Here is a 20,773-nt window from a genome sequence, read left to right on the forward strand (position 1 = left end):
GGCACTCGTGCAGTAGGCACCAGGTGGAACGCATCACTGAGGCTTTCGTTAGACCTTTTGACAACATCTATGGGATAGCTAGAGGCCACGAAGGGTGTCTTATTTCTTGTGGCTACTAGCACATGGAGGCTTGATAGTTGAGAGTTGGGTGGTTTAGATGCAGCAAGATGGAGTTTGCAAGCATTGTTCACCATAGCGCTTGGAAACCCCGAAGCATTACCTTTGGTCTTGTGAGGCAGTGTAGTTGGTGTGAAGAGGAGCATGTGGTATTCCTTGTTGTGTGGCACCTAGCCTAGGTTTTATATCGTGGGGGGATTGACTGCTGCCATAGGCAGTTAACCAGGGCTGCCACTTACTATATGAAGCAGAGATGCATGATACCATCCTTCTTATGGAGGCAGATGCCTGTGTAGAGGTTGCTTTGGAGGCATTACCATCCCGCAAGTTCTAGAGTTGGTACTTCCCTCCATCCCACGATCCCTTGATTATCCTTCCCCCCACCACCCCCTGTATCGAGCACCCCCCTTGATCCGCACTTGGTTCAGGCGATCCCCCCCAGACCCACCCCCCCTCCTCCCACAGGAGGTGATGAGCCACACACGCCTACATCCTCTTCGCACTAGCAGTCCTTCCCCTCCCATACAACCACCAGCTCATCCACCCCTGTTGCTCGTCACACTTTACCAAGACAGGCACACCTGTTGCCATAGGAGTTCTTCCGCAATGGCCCATGGTCCTACTTGAGAGTTGCGGAGGGCGGAGAGTTTCCACTACCTCTAGAGGTGGGGATATTCGTGGTTCGTAAGTCAAGGAGGGGCAAGGTCCATCTACTAGCACCATCGGATGGACCAAACTGCTTTTTTTCTTCAGTCCTCTCACTTAGGGGAGTGGAGAAAACACAGATAGAGGAAGAGTTGAAGAGTCAGGTGGCGGACCACACCTCCTAGTGGATGGGAGAAGGACTAGCATTGTTTGCACAACAGTGGCCTGGTTGCGTGATGGACATTAACTGGTGGGCTGGTGCCAAGGTTCCTCACCTGAGCATTATCTTTCGAGCCCCTCCACAGTGGAGAGCTCCGAGGGATGTGATCGAGTGGCCCGTGGCACAGGCAGCCCGTTTTTATCAGTGCACAGAGTCTGGACTCTCAGCATGGCTAATAGATGCATTGATAGTGCCACCTGGAACTTCTATCACTCCTATGGTCCGGCGGAGGGCCACCATGGGGGAATGGAGCTCGCCATCCAGACCGGCAGCAAAGCATACCTACATGCCTCATAGCTCCTCCTTGTCATCAGCAGCCTCCACACCGAACAGATCCCTGTTCGGGCAGTCACAGGTTTCGCCATGAGCTTCACCTTGCATCCTGGAATGTGAATAGCCTCCACTATAGTGGGGCACGTGGTTCTAGGAAATTGATTGTTCGACAGGAGTTGCAGCCTGCCCTTGCCGGACGGATCGACATCTTACTTCTACAGGAGCGCAAGCTCACCCCCACCCAGGCCCAGCGGGTAGGGAAGGTACTTCCAGGCAGCTCGCACACTTACTGGGAGCATGCCATAGGTGCCCACGGTAGGAGTGGAGGCGTATGCAGCTCTATTGGTCCGAGTCTTACCGCTTGTGTTCGAGAGCACGGGACGATAGTGGCAGGGAGGGTGCTATGAATCAGATTGGATATTGGGGACTTGTGCCTTCGAGTCCTTGATATCTATACCCCTACGGAGGTTAGGGCACGTAGCAGGTTTTGGGTGGAGATCGCGGAAGGACTCCCAGAGGTGGACTCCTGGATTATTGGAGGAGACTTCAACAACCTGGAGGCTTTGGAGGACTAGCACAGCAGAGGGAGAAACTACCAGGGCATGGCCGGGGAGGAGCAGGAGGCATGGGAGGTGTTTCTACTGGCAGTAGGAGCACGCAATGCCTGGAGAGACCCTGCCTTCCACAGGAGGGAGAGGTTGTTGGACTTCTCTTGGGGATACAGGCGGCTAGGTGGAGTCCTGCTGGAGTGGTTGGACAGGTTTTATGTGGGAGAGTGGGGAGGCTCTCGAGGAGGCCAGATTGGGCAGTTGGCGATCATTGCTCGATTCTCTTGACACTAGATCCCCCAGCATCTGCCCTAGATACACGATCTTGTCGGATCCCTGACTCGATCTATAAGAGGGAGGAGGTGACGAGACAGATAGAGCAGATTTGGACCAGAGAGTGGGACAGGAGGGTCCAGATTGCAAAGGAGATTGCAGAGGCCCTAGCTGAGTCGAGCAGAATCTGCCAAGAGGTAGCCATACAGGCCAGGCAGTAGAGCTGGGAGGAGGAGAGAGCACTCCGGCGGGACCTTGCAACCACGCAGAGATTATTACAGGAGGCACCAAGGGATTCCACTCTCCACGCACAGGAGGTGTGCGCGAGCAACCATTGTTGGCCTAGAGGACAGGTGCTCTGAGTTCTCTTTCCGCACCTTAGCAGCTTTCTGGGCGCGGAAGGGGGACACGATGTGTAGGGAGTTTTTTCAAGTGCACCAGCTTGGCACCTCATGAGAGCAGATACACAGCCTCTGAGATCAGTATGGGAGGATCCGTTCGAGCCCTGACGAGGCCACCGACTACTATAGTCGCCTCTTCCAGCAGGAGACAGCCTCAGCTAGAGGATAGCGATGTAGACAGCAGGCCTAGGATAACATCTCGTCCCTCCTCACACAGAGGAGATGGGACGCTCCCTCCTAGCCCCCTTCACAGAGAAGGAACTAGAGGAGGCTTTCCATACACAAGATGGGCAGAAATGCCCGAGAGAGGATGGCCTCTCTAAGGCTTTCTTCACTACCTTCTGGGAAGTGGTGAAGGACCCCCTATTGATGGCCTTTCAGGAGATTTTCACTTTAGGACAGATGCCAGGGAGTCTATCGGCAGGCCTTATCAGTCTTCTCCCCAAAGGGAGAGACCGGTTGGAGCTTTCCCAGTGGAGATCGATCACCTTATTGTCAGTGGCCTATAAGGCACTGGCAAAGATGATTGGTAGGCGACTACGCCCCTTCCTTACAGACATCATCCATGACACACAGACAGGCTTTGTCCAGGATAGGAGCATCCTAGACAATTTATTCACCTTCTTTGAGGTGACAGAGTGGGCCCGGTAGAGTGGGCAGAAACTAGCCGTACTAGTCTTCAATTTTGAGAAAGTCTACAGCAGGGTGGACTGGGATTTCCTAGAGGGCACCATGGGGAGGTTGGGTTTCCCCTAGGCTTGGATTTCTGGGGTCTCCGCACTTTACAAATCGGCCATTAGCAGGGTTCTCATTGGAGGGAGGCGAGAGGAGTTTCGGTTGAAGAGATCGGTCCGACAGGGCTGCCCCCTGGCCCCATACTTGTTCCTTCTCTTTGTAGAAGCGATGTCTCACTTCCTCAGGTCACGTGTGAGCGGTTTACGTGGCCTCCGACTTCCAGTAAGAGAGGAGACCGAGTTGTTAGACTCAGAGTATGCAAATGATACAGCGCTCTACATAGAGGACAACGAGTTGATGCTGGAGAGAGTGAGGTTGGCCCTTGAGGTGTTCTGTTCTGCAACGGGAGCAAAAATCAACTGGTGAAAGTCGGTTGGTTTCCTCACAGACCCGGACTCTAGCACGGAGTGGGGCGTCCACCTAGGATTTAGATGGGTGAGTAGAGGGCATACCATCCGGTACCTAGGGTTCCAGGTGGGACTCGACATGACTCTCGCCTAGCAGTTTCTTCTAGTCCTCGATTCTATTTGGAGGAAGCTGACCTACTGGAGCACGGCTCACCTCTCACTAGCCGGCCAAGCCCTGGTAGTTAACCAGGTCCTCCTAGCAACGGCCTGGTACATCGCCTCGTGTTGGTGCTTCTCCTCCTCTTGCGTAATGCAGCTTCGCCGCCTAGTGCAGAATTTCCTTTGGTCCGGGTGAGACAACTCCAGGGATTCCAGGGCCAAGGTGGCGTGGGCGACCATTATACGACATCGGTCAGAGGGAGGGCTTGGGATCATAGACCCAGAGTATCAGAGTATGGCCCTCCTGGGCAAGCTAGTTGTCCGCGGCCTCGTACCGGGAGGGCAAACCCGGAAGGTCCTATTGTAGGAGGGTCTTCAGGACTATAGACCAAGGCTTGGCGGTGAGTGGAGACCGTCCTTGAGATGGATCTTCACGTCAGCCCAGATCATCCCCCCTAGATCACCCTTCCTATGCAGCTTGCTCCGCGTGTGGCAGGGCCTCCGTAAGGCCCTAATCCAGAGCTCCCCAGGCTGCCAGGAGGAGATAGAGTGTCAGCCAGTGATTTGGAACCCCTAGGTTAGGGACCGGGAAGGGGCACAGATTGGCGAGTGCCCCCACATCTAGTGGGCTGGTTGGGAGGTTGGCCCGGCTCGTACCATCAAGACATGGCGGGAGGTGTACAGGATGGCGGACGAGGAGGTGCTGCAACAAGTATCAGGCTGCCAGCGAGAGGAGTGGAGCTGAGGAGAAGGGAGATAGACGCAGCGATACCTCAAGAGTGGCTTGCTCCCCCAATCCGAGAGCCGATAGAGCCCGAGGATGTATGGGCCGCTAGGTTTTCACCAGCAGGCATCCCCCTATAGGTGGCAGGAAGAGTGGGTGACGCTCCACCTGGGACCTTTTTCACAGTGCAGAAGGGGGGCCGTCTGGCTCTTGACAGAGGGCAACAGGACGAGGGGATAGCTGTCCTTTCATGGAAGAGGATCTGGGTGGTTGGCCTTCAGGGGAAGACATGGCGGATGGACCCTTTCGTCTTTTGGTAGGAGCTCAGGGAGTGGCGCCTCTAGATCTAGGAAGGCCACTTTATGAGTTGGAGCGAGATCCGGGAGAGTGGCTTTGGCCGGCCACTGCAGTCGCCAAGAAGCCACAGAGGTTCCCGGAGTACACTTTTAGGATGGGCAGACACGTACTAATGCAGGAGGATATGGATTGGGCGCCGTCACCAAGCAGGCACTGGGCGGAGCACAGCATGACGGAGCCGTTCCGACAGACCTTCTGGTGCCGCCTATGGGACAGCTGGAGGCCGAGGAGGGTATCGTATTTTTTATAGCTGGTGGCACATGGAGGCTTGGCGGTGGGAAGCTGGCTTGCCCAGATGCAGGAGGGAGTTTGTAAGTGCTGCACACAGCAGTCTATGGAAACCCCAAAGCACTGCCTTTGGTCGTGTGAGGCCGCACAGCTCGTGTGGAGAGGAGTATGCCGCATCCTTCGCCGCATAGCACCCAGCCTTGGATGTATCTGTTAGGGTGCTTTCTGCTGGCAGGCGGTCAGCCAGGGCCGTCACCTTCTGTATGAGGCCGGGATGTAGGATACGATATTCGTTATCGAGGTAGGGTCGTGCGCAGTGGTGGGTTTAGAGGCTCTACCCATCCGCTAGGTACTGGAGCCCACAGTAGACTGCTCTGAGGTATGGGAAATCATAGGGAGTCTTACTGGTTGTTATATCTAGAAGGCGCGGTGTCGGGTGGCTTTCGGCGGAGAGAGACTTTCAGTACAGGCAACCTTAGCAGAGCTTTGGACCTCCATCATCCACTCCCTTCGAGGCCGATGGGACTAGGTGCGGTGCGAGTGTAGGGGTCGTTAGGAGCTCCGAGGTCATTTTATGCGCACTTGGGGCGGCCATGACCTGTTCTTCGTGATGCAGGCAGGCAGCCCCAGATGGTGATACACCCCCCCTCCATGGCTTCTTGCCCCTATCCCCCCCAGACCGCCTTGAGAGGCTTGTATATATGATGTATCTGTGACTTTCACCAGCTCCAGCTTGGTCTGTTGAGCATGAGCACTTCTTTGTATTCAGGGTTTTTTTTCTGAAGTAATATAATTAGCCACACTTTATTTGCAAAAAAAAAGAAGGCGGCATGCTTTCAGTTGGTTATGGGCAGTGAGTGCTTGACCACTTATTATACTTGAGCAGAGCTGTGGACATTGATCATCCACTCCCTTCACGGGCACTAGGATCAGGTGCAGGGTGGCTCTAGAGCTTGTGAGGAGCTCTGACACCACTTTTTATGCACCTGGGGTGTCCACAATCTGTTCTTCATGATGTTGGCAGGAAACCCCAGGTGGCACTACTCTCCTCCTCGGCTTCTATCCCCTATCACCCCCTAGACCGCTCTCAGAGACTTGTATATATGATCCCAGCTTGACCTTGTATCAGCTCCAACCAGGCTGTTGAGCACATGAACTTCTCTGGAAAGTCTTCTGAATAATATAATTAGCCACGTTTTTGTTGGAAAAAGAAAGATTGGAAAGGAAGGATAATCTGGGTAGCGTAATCGGTGCTGTAGTGAAGGTCCATCTTAGAGATGGTCTCCACTTCCCACGTAGATGAGGTCTGCACTCCAAAAATCTCTCCTAGAGGACTTTCCATGTCCAGCCACCTGGAGTGAGCTCTTGGATCACTAACTTGCCCAGAAGTCGTGACTCTGGTACTTCGGATCAATGATCTCCAGGCCCCCTCTCTGAGTTGTCAAATTCCACGTGGAATGCAAGGTAGCTGACTGTCTGACCCTTAGCCAGCAATCTGAAACCCAAATGGAAGCACAATAATCCATATCTACTCAGAGGAGATTTTGAGATCCCCCAGTGAATGAAGTGACCCTTTCATGGAAACTAAATCTGTTACAATTGGAAGGTTCTGAACATGTAAAATGTATGCACTGGGCTCATCTAACATGCATGAATAGCATCCCCAGTTTCTCAAGTGACAAGCTTGCTCTACAAATGCAACACCTCAAAAAGCAGGGCATTTTGAAAGATATCCTCATTTCTCCTCGAATCTCCCACTCGAGTCATAGAAAAGAGTAAGAATTATTCAGCAAAGTGCTCACAAAATATCCAACATATCTTCCCCATACATTCTTGGAGGTCATCTACTCCACTTGAAAAACAATATGGAGAACAGCAGTCTGCAAGCTCCTCATGCCAAAGCTGTGTGCTAGAGCTGTACATCTTTAAAAAGAAAAATTATCACAGACATGGGCCGAGTAGCATATTCTTCCTTCATCCAAGTAGGTTTAAAATGGATCCCAATGGTAATATAGAACTTGATCACTGCTGACAAATCTATGAGCATTCATCACTATACAAATGCAACTGTTTGCATATTATGAAAGTATTTTATTGAATTTTAAACTTCCAAGAAAATGTGTGGTGTATAGAAGGAGAAAAAAGATCAGAATGCATGTTGAAGCTAGTAATTCTTTTGGAAATAGAAATCCATTAGTTCGATTCTGCGAATAGAAGACTTCATACATAAGGTATTATAAAGATTCTGAAATGTGTATAACAACAGGTATGATCGAACAGATAGTTCCTTCAGACAGCTGGTGGATATTCAGTTTGTTGCTGCAATGGGACCACCTGGGGGTGGAAGAAATCCGATTACACCAAGGTACCTAAGGCATTACCATGTCCTTGCTGTAACTGATTTCGATGATTCAAGTCTGGGAACTGTTTTCAACACCATCATGTCTTGGTGGGTGAGGAAAACCCATATTCCAACAGAGGTATGAACCTTGTGCCAAAGACATTTGTTCCGTGATTTGGTGACTCAAGGATATTGCTGTTGTTTTGTTAAGTTCATATGCTTACTAACTATTTTTCCATTTCCAGGTTGCATCTATTGCACCATCTATGGTAACTGCAACTATTGATATCTACAGAAGGATTCAGCACGAGCTTCTTCCAACTCCATCAAAGTCACATTACACATACAACTTGAGAGACCTATCGAAGGTCTTTCAAGGAATTTGCATGATGGGCGGAGCTTTAGATACCAAAAGGTCTCTAATACGCTTATGGTGCCATGAATGTTTGCGCATTTTTCATGACAGGCTGGTTGATGATCAAGACAGGTTATGGTTTCTTGACTATGTGAAAAAAATGGTAGAGCAGAAATTTAGTCTCAAGTGTGATTTCGTATTTGAAGAGGCTCAAGATGGTGGATTGGAGCCCAATATCAATGAAGCCCTCAAACACCTTTCTTTTGGGGACATTATGGACACAAACAACATCCCCAAAAGGTATGGTCATAAATAACTTGCTCTAGTTTGATTTCTTGTAATTAGGTTCTTGGTTTGACATTTTCCATGAACCACCAAACCTAATTACGGAGATAGTCCATACTCTCTGTGGGAGATGGGAGAGGTTGCAGGGCAGCTCTGAGAGGATGAGGAAGAAAATAGAGGCTTTCCTTCGGATTTGGGATTCAAACACCTTCTTTCACATTATCCCTCAGATGGTCTGGCACTTTAGCCCACCAGATTGGTTGTTTACACAACCATTGTATCTTTGATGTACTTAGTTACTCTTCACAGAGTTTCTTGTACTTTGTATTTACCTTAGGGGGACTTTCTCCGAGGTGTTATTAATAGAGTTCTCTTTTCTTGGGAAAAAAAAAGGAATCTATAAGAAAAAATTATCATTTCACCTGCCTATTTTCTTTGATCCTTTTTCTAATTTTTTTGTTCATACACAACATGAGTCTCATTTCATGGCAAAGAGAGCCATAGATAAATTCCTTTTACTTTCATGCTAACCTTATCTTGGCTGTTTGTAGTACGGATCCCCAAGAAATCTGACAATAGCCTTCTAGAGTTGCCTTGTTTTGTTTTCCCTTTCTTTCTGAATAGTGAGACTTCTATCAAGAATACAGTAATCATCTCACATTGATGGGGAAGCTTTTAAACGGTCTTAGATTATAATCAGCAGGAAAGTACTAATTCTAGAGTATAGGGTGTTCAGTGCCAAACATTGAGAAGTCGTGATTAGCTAAGGGCTCTTTTCCTTGAAGCCTGTAGATTAGAACGTAGTCATTAGAGCACGCTCAATGTCAGCCCATATAGTGAAGATTGTCTGAATGTCAGCCCACTGATGTACAGAGATTGGAAATATACATGCAGCATCATGCCCTTCAATCAATGCTCCAGCTATCTCTCAGCAGTTAATCTCATGAGCACCTTAGGAACTTCTGCGAGGTCTTCTTTGCGTGTGTACTCAAGTTGGAGAGAGCATCTATCCTGCATTGATGGCTACATTTCTTGCTCAAGTGCATCTTATGACAGCCTCTGGCTCCTGCATTCATTTCTATCAGAGCCTATCTACTATATTGCGCTTGTATGTTGGATTCATTCATGCTATCACTATTATACATCTTATTCTTTGCACCTCCATGGTGTTTTCCCAGCATGAATATTTGTAGCTGAAAGTACTAAAGAATTGAATGTGGATGTTTTACATCATCATCTTAGCGTCTAGGCTCCGTAATCATGTCAACAGCCCTCAAATTCCATGTAATTAATGGTCAAGAATCTTTTGCAATCTCCAATAACTTACAATCTAAAATCTTTAAGTATCCTTTTATGGTCCAGATATGAGGAGATACTTGATCAAAAAAAGCTTCTCATGTTTATGGAAGAAAGCTTGGGTGAGTATAATGCACAAACAAGGTCCCCCATGTCTATAGTTCTATTCAGTTATGCTGCACAACATATTCTTCGCATCAGCCGTATCATCAGACAGCCATTTGGAAATGCTTTGCTTGTGGGTGTTGGAGGTGTTGGTAGGCAATCCTTGACAAAGCTAGCAACCTTTATGGCTGGGTTTAATCTGTTCCAAGTACAGATTACTAAGCTGTATGGACTGACGGAATGGCAAGAAGATCTGAAGGTAAGTATTGGTTATTTTTTGTATAGACCTACCATATTAATGAGATTCATACTTCAATTTTGCATCCAGTATGTTGTACAAGCGAAACATGCACTTACATTTGTGAATGCATGCAATTTGACAACTCAAGAAAACAGAAATGCAATGTGATACCTTGTGTATGTTGTTTTCTTCCATTTCATGTAATTAATTCGTTTTTCACTATTTTTTTTGCAAACACAGCACTTGAAGGATCATTTCATTAGCTAGCACTTTTATTAATGCATGTACTTATTTTCTCTACTTTTTTCCTTAAATAACTGAGACCTCTGACATGAAAAAATACAAGTGCTTATGCGAGAACATAAAAGTGGGGTAAACCATCAACAGCTGTGTAGGTAAGTCTTGAAAACACATTATAAAAGTTTCAGTATCATCCACACCGAACAGGGGTTTCACCCAAAAAAGAAACAGAAAATAGGAGGAAAGTAGATCGTGTCAATTACTTAAGTGAGCCTTCAACTGGTGGTATTGTCACACAACGGGCAGTTTGCATATCTAGCATGTATAAATTAGTTCATTAGGCAGTCTTCTTTTTACTTTCTCTTCATTTATTTGCCTTTGCTGTTGTTTTTACTTCTGCTCTATTACGGTTTTTCCAAGAACATCCTTAATGTCATTAAAACAAAGATGTACATGATGGTGTGAGCTTGAGAAATGAAATACTTTCTTAACAAAGTGCTAAAAATCGGTTTGTGTTACATACTGCTGAAATGAATAGTAGTGTTTTTCCTTGTCTTCAAGAATTCACATGATTGGAGGACATCGTACCATCCTGTAGCTAGTTTTATATTTGATGATGTGCATTGTAGAAGAGTACAATAACACCTTATGTGTGGCTGATGATGGCAGCTCATACTAAAAAAATCAGGAGGTGAAGGGAACCCAACAGTTTTTCTATTCAGTGATACTCAATTAAAAGAAGAAAGATTTCTTGAAGACATCAACAATATTCTGAATACTGGAGAGGTAAAACTCTTCGATACCATGTACTATTCCTGTTTCAAGTTCATCAAGTTGATCAACAAGTTTGAATCACAGAAATCTGAAGTAGAGTAGAACAGATGCACAGGATCTCAAGCTACAAATGATCTGCTCTATAAACTTGGCTTCTATCGATTTCTAGTGTCTGTAGCTTAAATGATGTGTCATTTTGAACATATAGGTGACTTCTTGCATTCCTCTAGGCACTCTATGCTCATATCTTGACTTTCTAGAAATGGTGAGTTTTGGCAAGACTTCCTTAGCTGTGCTCCCTATCATATTTGAGAAGGCCACAATTGGATGGATTGACCTCAGAACAGAACCCATTGACAGGATCGGTAGCTGTAACTAGTGGATGACAGTTAAGTTCTTCTATAACGCTCTGTTTCCAAGGAGAGTGAAAACAAAGACTTATCATGGCTGAGAAAATAAAAGGTGATGTTATGAATCAGAACCTGAAAGAAAAAAAGAAAGAAAAGAATAGCTCAATCTCTCACGATGGCCACTATAAAAGGAAAGAGGCATGTAGAATGGGCTCAATGATACAGAGTATATTCCCAAGACGTGTGAAGGAATGAGTAACAGTATTTGAAGTCCCAGACAGCAAGCAAGGGATCCTGTCCCTTCTACATGCTCTCCGGATCCCTTAAGAGTCTGTCCCATTTGCCTCTATGGATAATGGGTATGAATAATTTTTGTCCAAATCTGTGAAAGGGACCTCTGAACTGGAGGTAATTCACTAATCTAGGGCATGCTTGCATCTGGCTGTTGAAATGTACCATGCAGTACTGCTAGCAATGAGCTCTATGTATGGAAGTGAACTATAGACCAGTGAGTTCATGAGAAGTCATTTGGACAGAGATTGTCCACACTCTGCATGGGATCTGGGAGAGGATACAGGGCAGTTTGGAGACAATGAGGAGGGGGAGAGATGCTTTTCTCAGGACCTGGACTCTGACACTTTCTTCCATTGTCAGCCCATATCGTCTGGCACTATAGACCTCCCAACTAGTTATTCATTCAAGCCTTGTAATTGACTTCCCTTGTCATATATTTTTTGGTATGGAAGTCCCTTATAGGGCTACCTTGTACTTTGTATTTTGCCCGTTGGGATACATTCTCCTGGGGATTTATAAATAGATTTTTTCTCCTCTTAAAAAAAAAAGAAGTTCATGAGAAGTCAGTGAGTCCACATTGCCATCAGCACAGGACCTGAGATGACGTAAGAAATGGCCCCTCTCCAAGAGTTCAAGAACAAATTCAGTACCACCAGTCTTCTTTGTGTCATATTTCCTTCTCATGGTCATGACAAGAATTAAGAGTCTTTTGATGAGCGAAGAGTTGGCATAGTTCTATCCATCTTCTAATAAAGGACACTGCAGTTAATTATGTAGATATGCGATGAATCTCAGCATAGTATCTGCAGATGGAGGTTCTTTTCACCGTGGTACTTCTTAATAGCACTAGCCTTCCAGATCATGGGGGTGGCTGTTTTCCCACCACGAGCTGGATGCCAGTTAATGAGTTGGAGTGGATCCTTAAAGTCATATAGTGAGATACCTTTGTAACTGTAAACTAGATGAACATTAAGAGGGACCCATAGTGTAATAACTAGCACACTCGCAAAAAGCTCAATGACAGAAAGGTACCATGTATTTACCGCCATGGAGAGGCACAATAAAAAAGAGGTTGGGAAACCACTAAAAAAACAATTAACATGGTGCCAACCTTGAACCACTACATACTTACCATGTTATAGCTGGCCTGGATGGAGATTCCTCCCTGTTTTGTTATTGGTATGCTGCTGCAAGATAGAAAATGATAGTAAATCTCAGTAGCAGATCACCCTCTTCTCTTGGATATCATAAACTGTTTCTTCACAAGGGTATTCTACGTTAGCACATGGATTGATTGAAAGCCAGTCATCTGTTATATGATCACATGTGTGCATGCCTTAAAACATGCAACATCCAACTAGGTTTCATAGGGTGTGACTGTGGAAAGTAATTGTCACGGATTTGCTTCAAAAAGATTTGAAAGGAACTCTTGATGTAGGGATTGCAGACATGCAACCCAAGGAGGAGAAGGCTAACCTGGCACCTAGTGGATATTTACTAGGTGAGGTTGAAGATTTTCATGCAAATTCTTCCAGTGGATTTTTGTTTTTATTGCATTGGAACTTGGAACAGGGTTCACGCTTGCTCTTCCAATTGCCTTTGTTGTTTGAGGAGAGTGTGAGACCACCTCTTCTATCAATCTCTCATGTCACTCTTCTTATTGATATGGAGGGCATTATTGTACCTCTCACAGAGGTCCCTCAACAATAGTGTGCTGGAATTGTGGTGGGCACGAGAGTTTGGAGGAAACAAAATGTATGTGTTTATAACTTCAAAAGATCATGCATTGCGAGGCACTTATGTACACTCGCAATAGGAAGGAATCAAGGGAATAGCACCAACCAAGGGTGCTTGCAACAATGAGTGGATCCATGTGTGTGGGAGTTCCAAGTGGATATCCATATGGTCTACAAATGTATGCCACTCAAGAGAGGCATGTATTAGAGTGAAGAGGATTCACTAGAATCACCTCTAGAGAAACCCTTCAATCACTTTATTGTTGTAAGTGCAGAGAAGAATGTGAGAATGACAATATTTTTGAACTTAACCAACTTGATCAATTATCACCATGAAAATTGGGGAGAGAGAGAGAGAGAGAGAGAGAGAGAGAGAGAGAGAGTATATTAACGTCTCTAAAAGGCCAATGTGGCCTATGAGACCAAAGCAGTACATACAATGATGGTGTGTTTCTCATCTAGAACGAGAAAAAAGATGAAAAACATGCCTATAAGACTGAAAAGGAAATGAAATAGAGAGAGAGAGAGAGAGAGAGAATTATCTCTTGTAATCATGAAAACTTGTACTCTTCTTTCGTAATTAATACAATTACCTTTTACGAAAAAAAAAAAGAGAGAGAATTATCTTCACGAAAAAAGAGAGAAAGAAAAGAAGAAAGAACGATCTATTAACGTCTCTAAAAGGCCACAGTGGCCTATGAGACCATAACCAATACAACTGGAGAGAGAGAGAGGGAGAGAGAGAGAGAGAGAGAGAGAGAAGCTTTGGGTTGGAATCGCATTGTGATTCCCAAGGGGAATATAACTAGACACTTGGGTTATCCTATTGGGATGGAGGTGGCTCCTCGTGCCTTGTTGGATTGGATGGCATCTCGTATTGATGATTGGTTTATATACTGGAAGTCACAAGGCTGGCCTCTTCATGTGAGACTTAAAGTTGCACAATGCATTATGATCAGCATGATTTCGTTTTTCTTGCCTTTGCTTCCTTGGACTAAGAAGTCTCTATTGGAATTGGTCCAACCTATCCAATTGAGTCATGGAAGAAGAAAGGAAATCGCCTAGGTCAAGTGTGGATTTCATGGCAACACGTGACTACTCCTAAAAGGATAGGGGGAGCAGCTCTATTGGATGTCAATTTTCATATGGCTGCTTTGAGGTTAGCTCTTCTGCAGGCTCTTTGTGTGCAGACTCATCCCTGGACAAATATAGCAAAATGTTTTATAGAAAAGACTGGCATTTCTCATGGTAGCACGGCTATTCATGCTTCTTGGTGGCATCTGCTTAACTCGACAAGATCTATTAAGGTCTCCCAGCCTTTTCTCCTTTCCCATATGATCGCATCTTGACAGGCGATGTTACAGTTTTCGGTTTGGCGTGTCAGAGTGCAGTGGTGCGGAAGCGTAGGACTGAGAGAGAGAGAACGCAGAGAGAGAAGGGAGAGAAAGAGACAGTGTACACTGAAGATCTGCTGTATAAAGAATGCTGAATACAAAGATATACACGGGCGCAGTGCGCTGGACTGCGTGTCTCCACCTCGACGATGCGACCTGCTGTCCACCTCGAAGTCTGCTGCAGTCTGCACTGTCTGCTGTCTGAAATCTGCGAACAGAGACAGAGATCTGCACGGCACCGGTCTGTAATCTGCGACAGAGAATGATCGGGAGACTGCTGAAAAACGTCAGCAATAAATAGGCGAAAAACTGCCTGGAATGGGGCTCAAAACTGGGGCGCAGCCTGGTAAAAGTGGCTGCAGGCAGTCGGACTGCCACGTGGCAGTCCGACTGCACAGTCCGACTGTGCAGCAGTGCTGCTGGTCCGACTGCTGCAGCTGGACAGGCTATGATCTCTGACACCCCCTCTCAGAGCCTGGACAGGGCAGAAGCCTGAGGGATCTGGAATGTTGCCGAAGTAGAGCCTGAGGAAGCGCCTTCGTAAACAAATCCGCAAGATTATCCTCCGTCTTGCAATACTCCACAGTGATGGTCTCATCCAAAAGCTTTTCTCGGATGAAGTGGTACTGGATCTCAATGTGCTTCGTCCGGGCATGAAAAACAGGGTTCCTTGCCAAGGCAATGCAACTCTCATTGTCACATCGCAGCAATGTAGGACGAGTCTGGGGGCACCCAAGCTCCTCCAACAGTCTCCGAAGCCACACAACCTCGCATGTGGTGGAAGACGCGGCCCGATACTCCGCCTCAGTAGACGAAAGGGCTACCGTGGGCTGCTTCTTGCTACTCCAAGAAATAACACCTGCACCCAAAGTAAAACAGTAACCTGTTGTAGACCGCCTGTGGTCCACGTCACCGGCCCAATCCGAGTCGCTCCAACCTGCAAGTACAAGATCTGACCCATCTGTCCCTGCGGGGTAATGAATCCCCAAATCAGACGTCCCCCTTAGATACCGAAGTATCCTCTGAGCAGCCTGCCAATGCACCGTCTTAGGTGCACTCATGAACCCTGCCAAGAGCCCAACAGCAAAACATAGATCAACCCTGGTGTTGAGAAGCCAAATCAAAGACCCTATCAACTGTCGATAGCGGGAAGCATCCGCCAAAGGAGAAGCTGAGTGGGAAATGGCCTTCCAGTTCGGATCCATAGGAGTAGAGAGGGCCCGACAATCTTCCATCTCAAAAGACACCAAGAGCTCCTGTACATATCTCTGTTGGGAGAGAAAGATCCCCCTCTGAGACTGAAAAATCTCATGTCCTATAAAGAAATGGAGTAGCCCCAAATCCGTCATCTCGAACGTCCGATGTAAAGCTGACTTTGTCTCCTGGACCTGCTGTGCATCATCACCTGTGACAATCAAATCATCAACATATAATACAAACAGCACACAACCATCCTCGGAAGTGTGAACATACAGCTGCGGATCGGCCTTGGACCGCCGATATTCCAACTGAGTCTGGAGGAACGAATCAATCTTCTCGTTCCAAGCTCGCGGGGCCTGCTTGAGACCATACAGGGCCTTCTTCAACCTGTAGACTTTCCCGTCCGAAGAACCAAAGCCAGGAGGCGGCTCAACGTAGATCTCCTCCTTCAAATCACCATTCAGAAAGGCCGACTTCACATCCAGCTGATAAACAGGCCATCTCCTATGGCCAGCCAAAGCAAGAACAGCTCTAATGGTTGCCATACGAGCTGTAGGGGCAAAGGTGTCATGACAGTCAATCCCTGGGCGCTGGGCAAAACCCTTAGCAACAAGGCGAGCCTTGTGCTTATCCAAAGTACCATCACTGAGATATTTGGTCTTGAAGACCCACTTGACTTCGATCACCTTCTTCTTTGGGGGGCGTGGCACAAGTGACCAAGTGCCATTCCTCTCAATAGCCTCCAACTCAGCTTCCATAGCTTTCTTCCATGGGGCGGACTGTAAAGCCTCCTTCACGGAGGTGGGCTCTCGATCCTGCATAACTCGGGACATCAAACAATAATTGGAGCACACAAGCTCCGAAGAATGCGCCTGGTGCCTCCGTGACCGCCGCGGACCATCCTGCGGTCCCCACTCCTCAGGAACCCCCTCGATCCCTGAATCACGGAGTGTGTCACGGGCCCAGCGAGGAGGAGGCCGAACCTCCCCTCTTCGTTCTCCATCAGTAGAAGACTCTGGAATGTCCACCGGTGGTAACTCCTCAGAAGGATCCGGTGGAACAGTAGACTCTGTGTCAGAAACAGAATCATAATCAAACGGCACAGGCTCCAGTGGAACTGTAGAAGGAGCCAAACTCTCCCCTGGATCTCCAAGAACGGGATGCTCCTCACCCGTTGAAGAAGCCGGAACCTCCACAAACCGCACATCACGGCTAGTATATACATCCCGCTTGACGGGATCATACAGTCGGTAGCCTTGGGACTGGGAGCTGTAGCCAACAAATACCTGTTTGCGGGAAGCCGCTTCGAATTTGTCACGGTGAGCTTTGGGAATGTGAACATAGGCATCACACCCAAAGACCCGAAAGTAAGAAACATCTGGCTTCGACCCAAAATACGCCTCAAATGGAGTCATCCCTTCCACGGCCGAAGTAGGAGATCGATTAAGAATGTGGACTGCAGTAGCCACAGCCTCGGCCCACAGAACCTGGGGGGTCTGTCGGTGCTCCATCATGGTGCGCGCCATCTTGATCACACTGCGGTTCTTCCGTTCGAGAATACCATTTTCTTGTGGAGTATTCGTATTGGCAAACTCCTGGTGAATTCCTCTATCTGCACAAAACCGAGCAAATTCATTAGAGACAAATTCACCTCCCTTGTCGGATCGCAAGGTCTTCAACGTCCGGCCTGATCGGTTCTCCTCAAAGAGAAGCCAATCCTTGAAGTGCGAGAAAGCAAAATCAGTGCCAAAAAGTAGGCCCATGTCATCCTGCTATAGTCATCCACGATCAGCATGAAGTACGAGCTCCCACGCAGGGACTCATTCCTCATAGGGCCACATAGATCCGTAGATACTAACTCCATCGGTGAAGTAGACCGCCGCGAAGCGGTGTGGGGAATGGCATCCCTATGCTGCTTCCCCCTTATGCAGGAGACACATGGCTGCTGGCTCACCACTATATCCGGCAACCCTCGAACAAGCTGTCCCCGTGACGCCTTCCGAAGATAGTCATAGTTCAGGTGACCAAACCTAGCATGCCATAATTCAGATTGTGACTGGGAGGTAAGAAGAAGAGTAGAGAGGGCAGTGGAAGACTTCAGTTTGTAAATGCCGTTCTCCTCATATCCAGATGATAGAACCTTCCTCGATTCACGATCAAGGACTCGCACTGTAGAACTGTCAAACTCCACCAGAAGACCAAGAGAGCAAATCTTATGGACTGAAAGGAGATGGTACCCCAATCCTGGTACATGCAAAACCTCTGAAGTATGGGTGCCACCTCGTCCATCCGGAATAAGCTGCATCTTACCCCGACCTGAAATAGAAACTGAAGAGCTGTCTCCAATGAGAACCTGCCCACGCGAAGGTCGCAGCTGGGCAACACCATCTGATGAAGGAGTCATGTGCCGTGAGGCACCACTATCAATAATCCATTCTCGAGATTGGGAAGCCGCCATCGCAGCATCAGAAGCATTCGGTGAAGCGTCCTCAATGACAACTAGATGTAGAAATGCAGCTGATGAGGGTGCAGCCACCGCTCCAGAATCCTTGGATTCCTTCTTCTTGGTGTCCTTCGAGTCTTTGTCAGGGCAATCCTTCTTCCAATGGCCAGTCTTTCCACAAATATGGCATGTGGAGTCTTTGTCCTTGTCCTTCTCCTTGTCCTTCTTGGACTTGTTATCCCCCTTCTTCTTCTTTTGGTCCTTCCCCTTCTTCTGAGAGGCTTGACCTGTCAACGCCTCCGTCTTGGAAGCATTCTGTCCCTTTAACTGTTCCTCTTGGTCCAAGACCATAGGAACCAACTCCTCCCACCGAAGAGTAGACTCTCGCCCCGAAGCAATAAGGGCAGAGTAAAATGTACCGAATCGTGGCGGCAACTGGGACAAGAGTGTAATCGCCATGTCTTCGGAGGAGATCGGCTTCCCCGCATTCTGAACCTGCATCTGTAGCTGCCTTAGCTTGTTAATGTGTTCCCTTAGCGAAGAAGACTTATTGACGGACAAGGTCCGCATCTGTACCTCCAAAGAAACCCTCTTCATCAGGGTCATCCGATTGTACATTTGATCAAGCTCCAGCCATATCTCACGAGCCACTGTCAAGTGCTCGATGTGAGCGATCACGGCTGTAGTGCGTGATAGAAAGAGAAAGGATCGAATCCTGGCATTCAGTTTGTCCCAATGAGACTGGGCCCTGGCCAACTCCGCACGAGCATCGGAAGAGAGTTTGGACTCATCTCTTACCGAAGGCCGGTCAATATCTTCCTGTACCAACTCCGCCATAACGCGCCAAATGCGGTAGTTGTCGCCGTCGAGCTTCTGATCTGTAGGAAGAGCCGGTAGGACAGGCACCTTCCGGTCCATAATCGCCTGGAACTCCAAGTCCATCTCTGTAGACATCTTCACCTGCAATGCCTTCTCAAACGCAAAAGCAGCCCCCTCTGACTGGGTAAACTCAGCCTGCTAAGGCTCTTCTGCGTCCCGAAGCTTCTTCACCCGCCGGAGGCGATGAAAAAGCAAAACCTGCACTTTTAGGTTGAAAACTCAAACTTTCTCCGCGTCTAACAGCAGTAAACAGCAGCAAATCCACCACCTGTACTCCTTTCCTGTGCGCCCACACTCGTTTCAGCCTTGTTCCAAGGCGCAGCGCTCCTGTCTGTCCTTAAACGCAAAAAACGCAAATTTGTGTCGCGATGGAAACTCCTCTTCAGGTTGATTCTGCGCTCAGTCAGCCCTCAAACACTGCTCTGATACCATGTCAGAGTGCAGCGGTGCGGAAGCGTAGGACAGAGAGAGAGAGAACGCAGAGAGAGAAGGGAGAGAAAGAGACAGTGTACACTGAAGATCTGCTGTATAAAGAATGCTGAATACAAAGATATACACGGGCGCAGTGCGCTGGACTGCGTGTCTCCACCTCGACGATGCGACCTGCTGTCCACCTCGAAGTCTGCTGTAGTCTGCACTGTCTGCTGTCTGAAATCTGCAAACAGAGACAGAGATCTGCACGGCACCGGTCTGTAATCTGCGACAGAGAATGATCGGGAGACTGCTGAAAAACGTCAGCAATAAATAGGCGAAAAACTGCCTGGAATGGGGCTCAAAACTGGGGCGCAGCCTGGTAAAAGTGGCTGCAGGCAGTCGGACTGCCACGTGGCAGTCCGACTGCACAGTCCGACTGTGCAGCAGTGCTGCTGGTCCGACTGCTGCAGCTGGACAGGCTATGATCTCTGACATGGCGCCCCTCGGATTCTCACAAGGAGGAGAATTCTCTCCTAGGCGAAGTACTAGCCTTTTCCAGGTTGTTGGACTGGCCTGACAAAGATTTGCAGAGAGGCAAGTTTAATCGCATGGCTCGGTTGGGGTTACAGTCTATCCAGGATGGTGTTATTCTTGGACAGGCCCGTCTTTATTCATTTAGGCGTATTCGCCAGCACTTTCAAGTGCCTAGAGGGTATCATGTTATTTGGACGGACATACAGGACATAATTACGAGCTACTATCCTTTGCCTACATTACAGCCCTTGTCTCCCTCGCGTGATTGGATGTTTGTGATTTCTGATGATTTCGAGAAAAGGTTGGTCAATCAGAGATATCATCAGATGGTAGAGGCCAAGAGATGGGTCACAGATAAGGAAAATAAAGTATGGTGCATTCGGGAAAGCAAAAAGAAATGGCAGGATTGATTCATCTAGCTTTGGAAATCTAAGGTTCCGTAGTGTTTATGTGGAGACTACTTATTGGGGCTCTTCCTACTGGGAATGTGTTGCGTGCTCGTAAGATCTCTGCTAGGCGATGCATATTCTGTACTACATGTGATGAGATAGTGCTTCATCTTTTTGTCTCCTATCCTGTTGCAAGACAGATTTGGAATTTTGTTTTCCGTATCTGGTCCTCCTTGACTTGACGCCGGATTTCAGCTCGTTCATGGATTTTGGGGAAGATGACCTCCATGACCTCTTTGACTTCAAATTATTCCTGCCTTTTCCATTTTCTCAGATGGACAGCCTTGTGGCATATTTGGCGTACTCAGAATGCCTTTATTTTTGATTCAGTATCTGGGATTCATGGTCATGTGGCCCGAATCCGGGGTTTAGTGTTGTGGCAAATCACCTCTATGGTGTCTATTGGCCTGGTTCTT

General features: G+C 47.6%; 1 protein-coding gene across 7 annotated transcripts in view; it reads left to right on the forward strand.

Moving 5' to 3' along the window:
- The window catches only part of LOC148041884 (uncharacterized), a 269,651-nt gene that overhangs the window by 142,592 nt on the left and 106,286 nt on the right, over positions 1 to 20,773 (forward strand). For all 7 annotated transcript variants that reach the window (XM_087683761.1, XM_087683772.1, XM_087683781.1 and 4 more), the window contains 4 exons: positions 7,294 to 7,507; positions 7,614 to 8,023; positions 9,371 to 9,668; positions 10,560 to 10,676. In XM_087683761.1, the coding sequence (XP_087539887.1) occupies positions 7,294 to 7,507; positions 7,614 to 8,023; positions 9,371 to 9,668; positions 10,560 to 10,676 (1,039 nt within the window). The remainder of the gene's footprint in view (positions 1 to 7,293; positions 7,508 to 7,613; positions 8,024 to 9,370; positions 9,669 to 10,559; positions 10,677 to 20,773) is intronic.

This window comes from Lygodium microphyllum, chromosome 1 (assembly GCF_053477565.2).
Source record: "Lygodium microphyllum isolate KBCC chromosome 1, Lygodium_microphyllum_v1.1.10, whole genome shotgun sequence".
Taxonomy (NCBI): domain Eukaryota; kingdom Viridiplantae; phylum Streptophyta; class Polypodiopsida; order Schizaeales; family Lygodiaceae; genus Lygodium; species Lygodium microphyllum.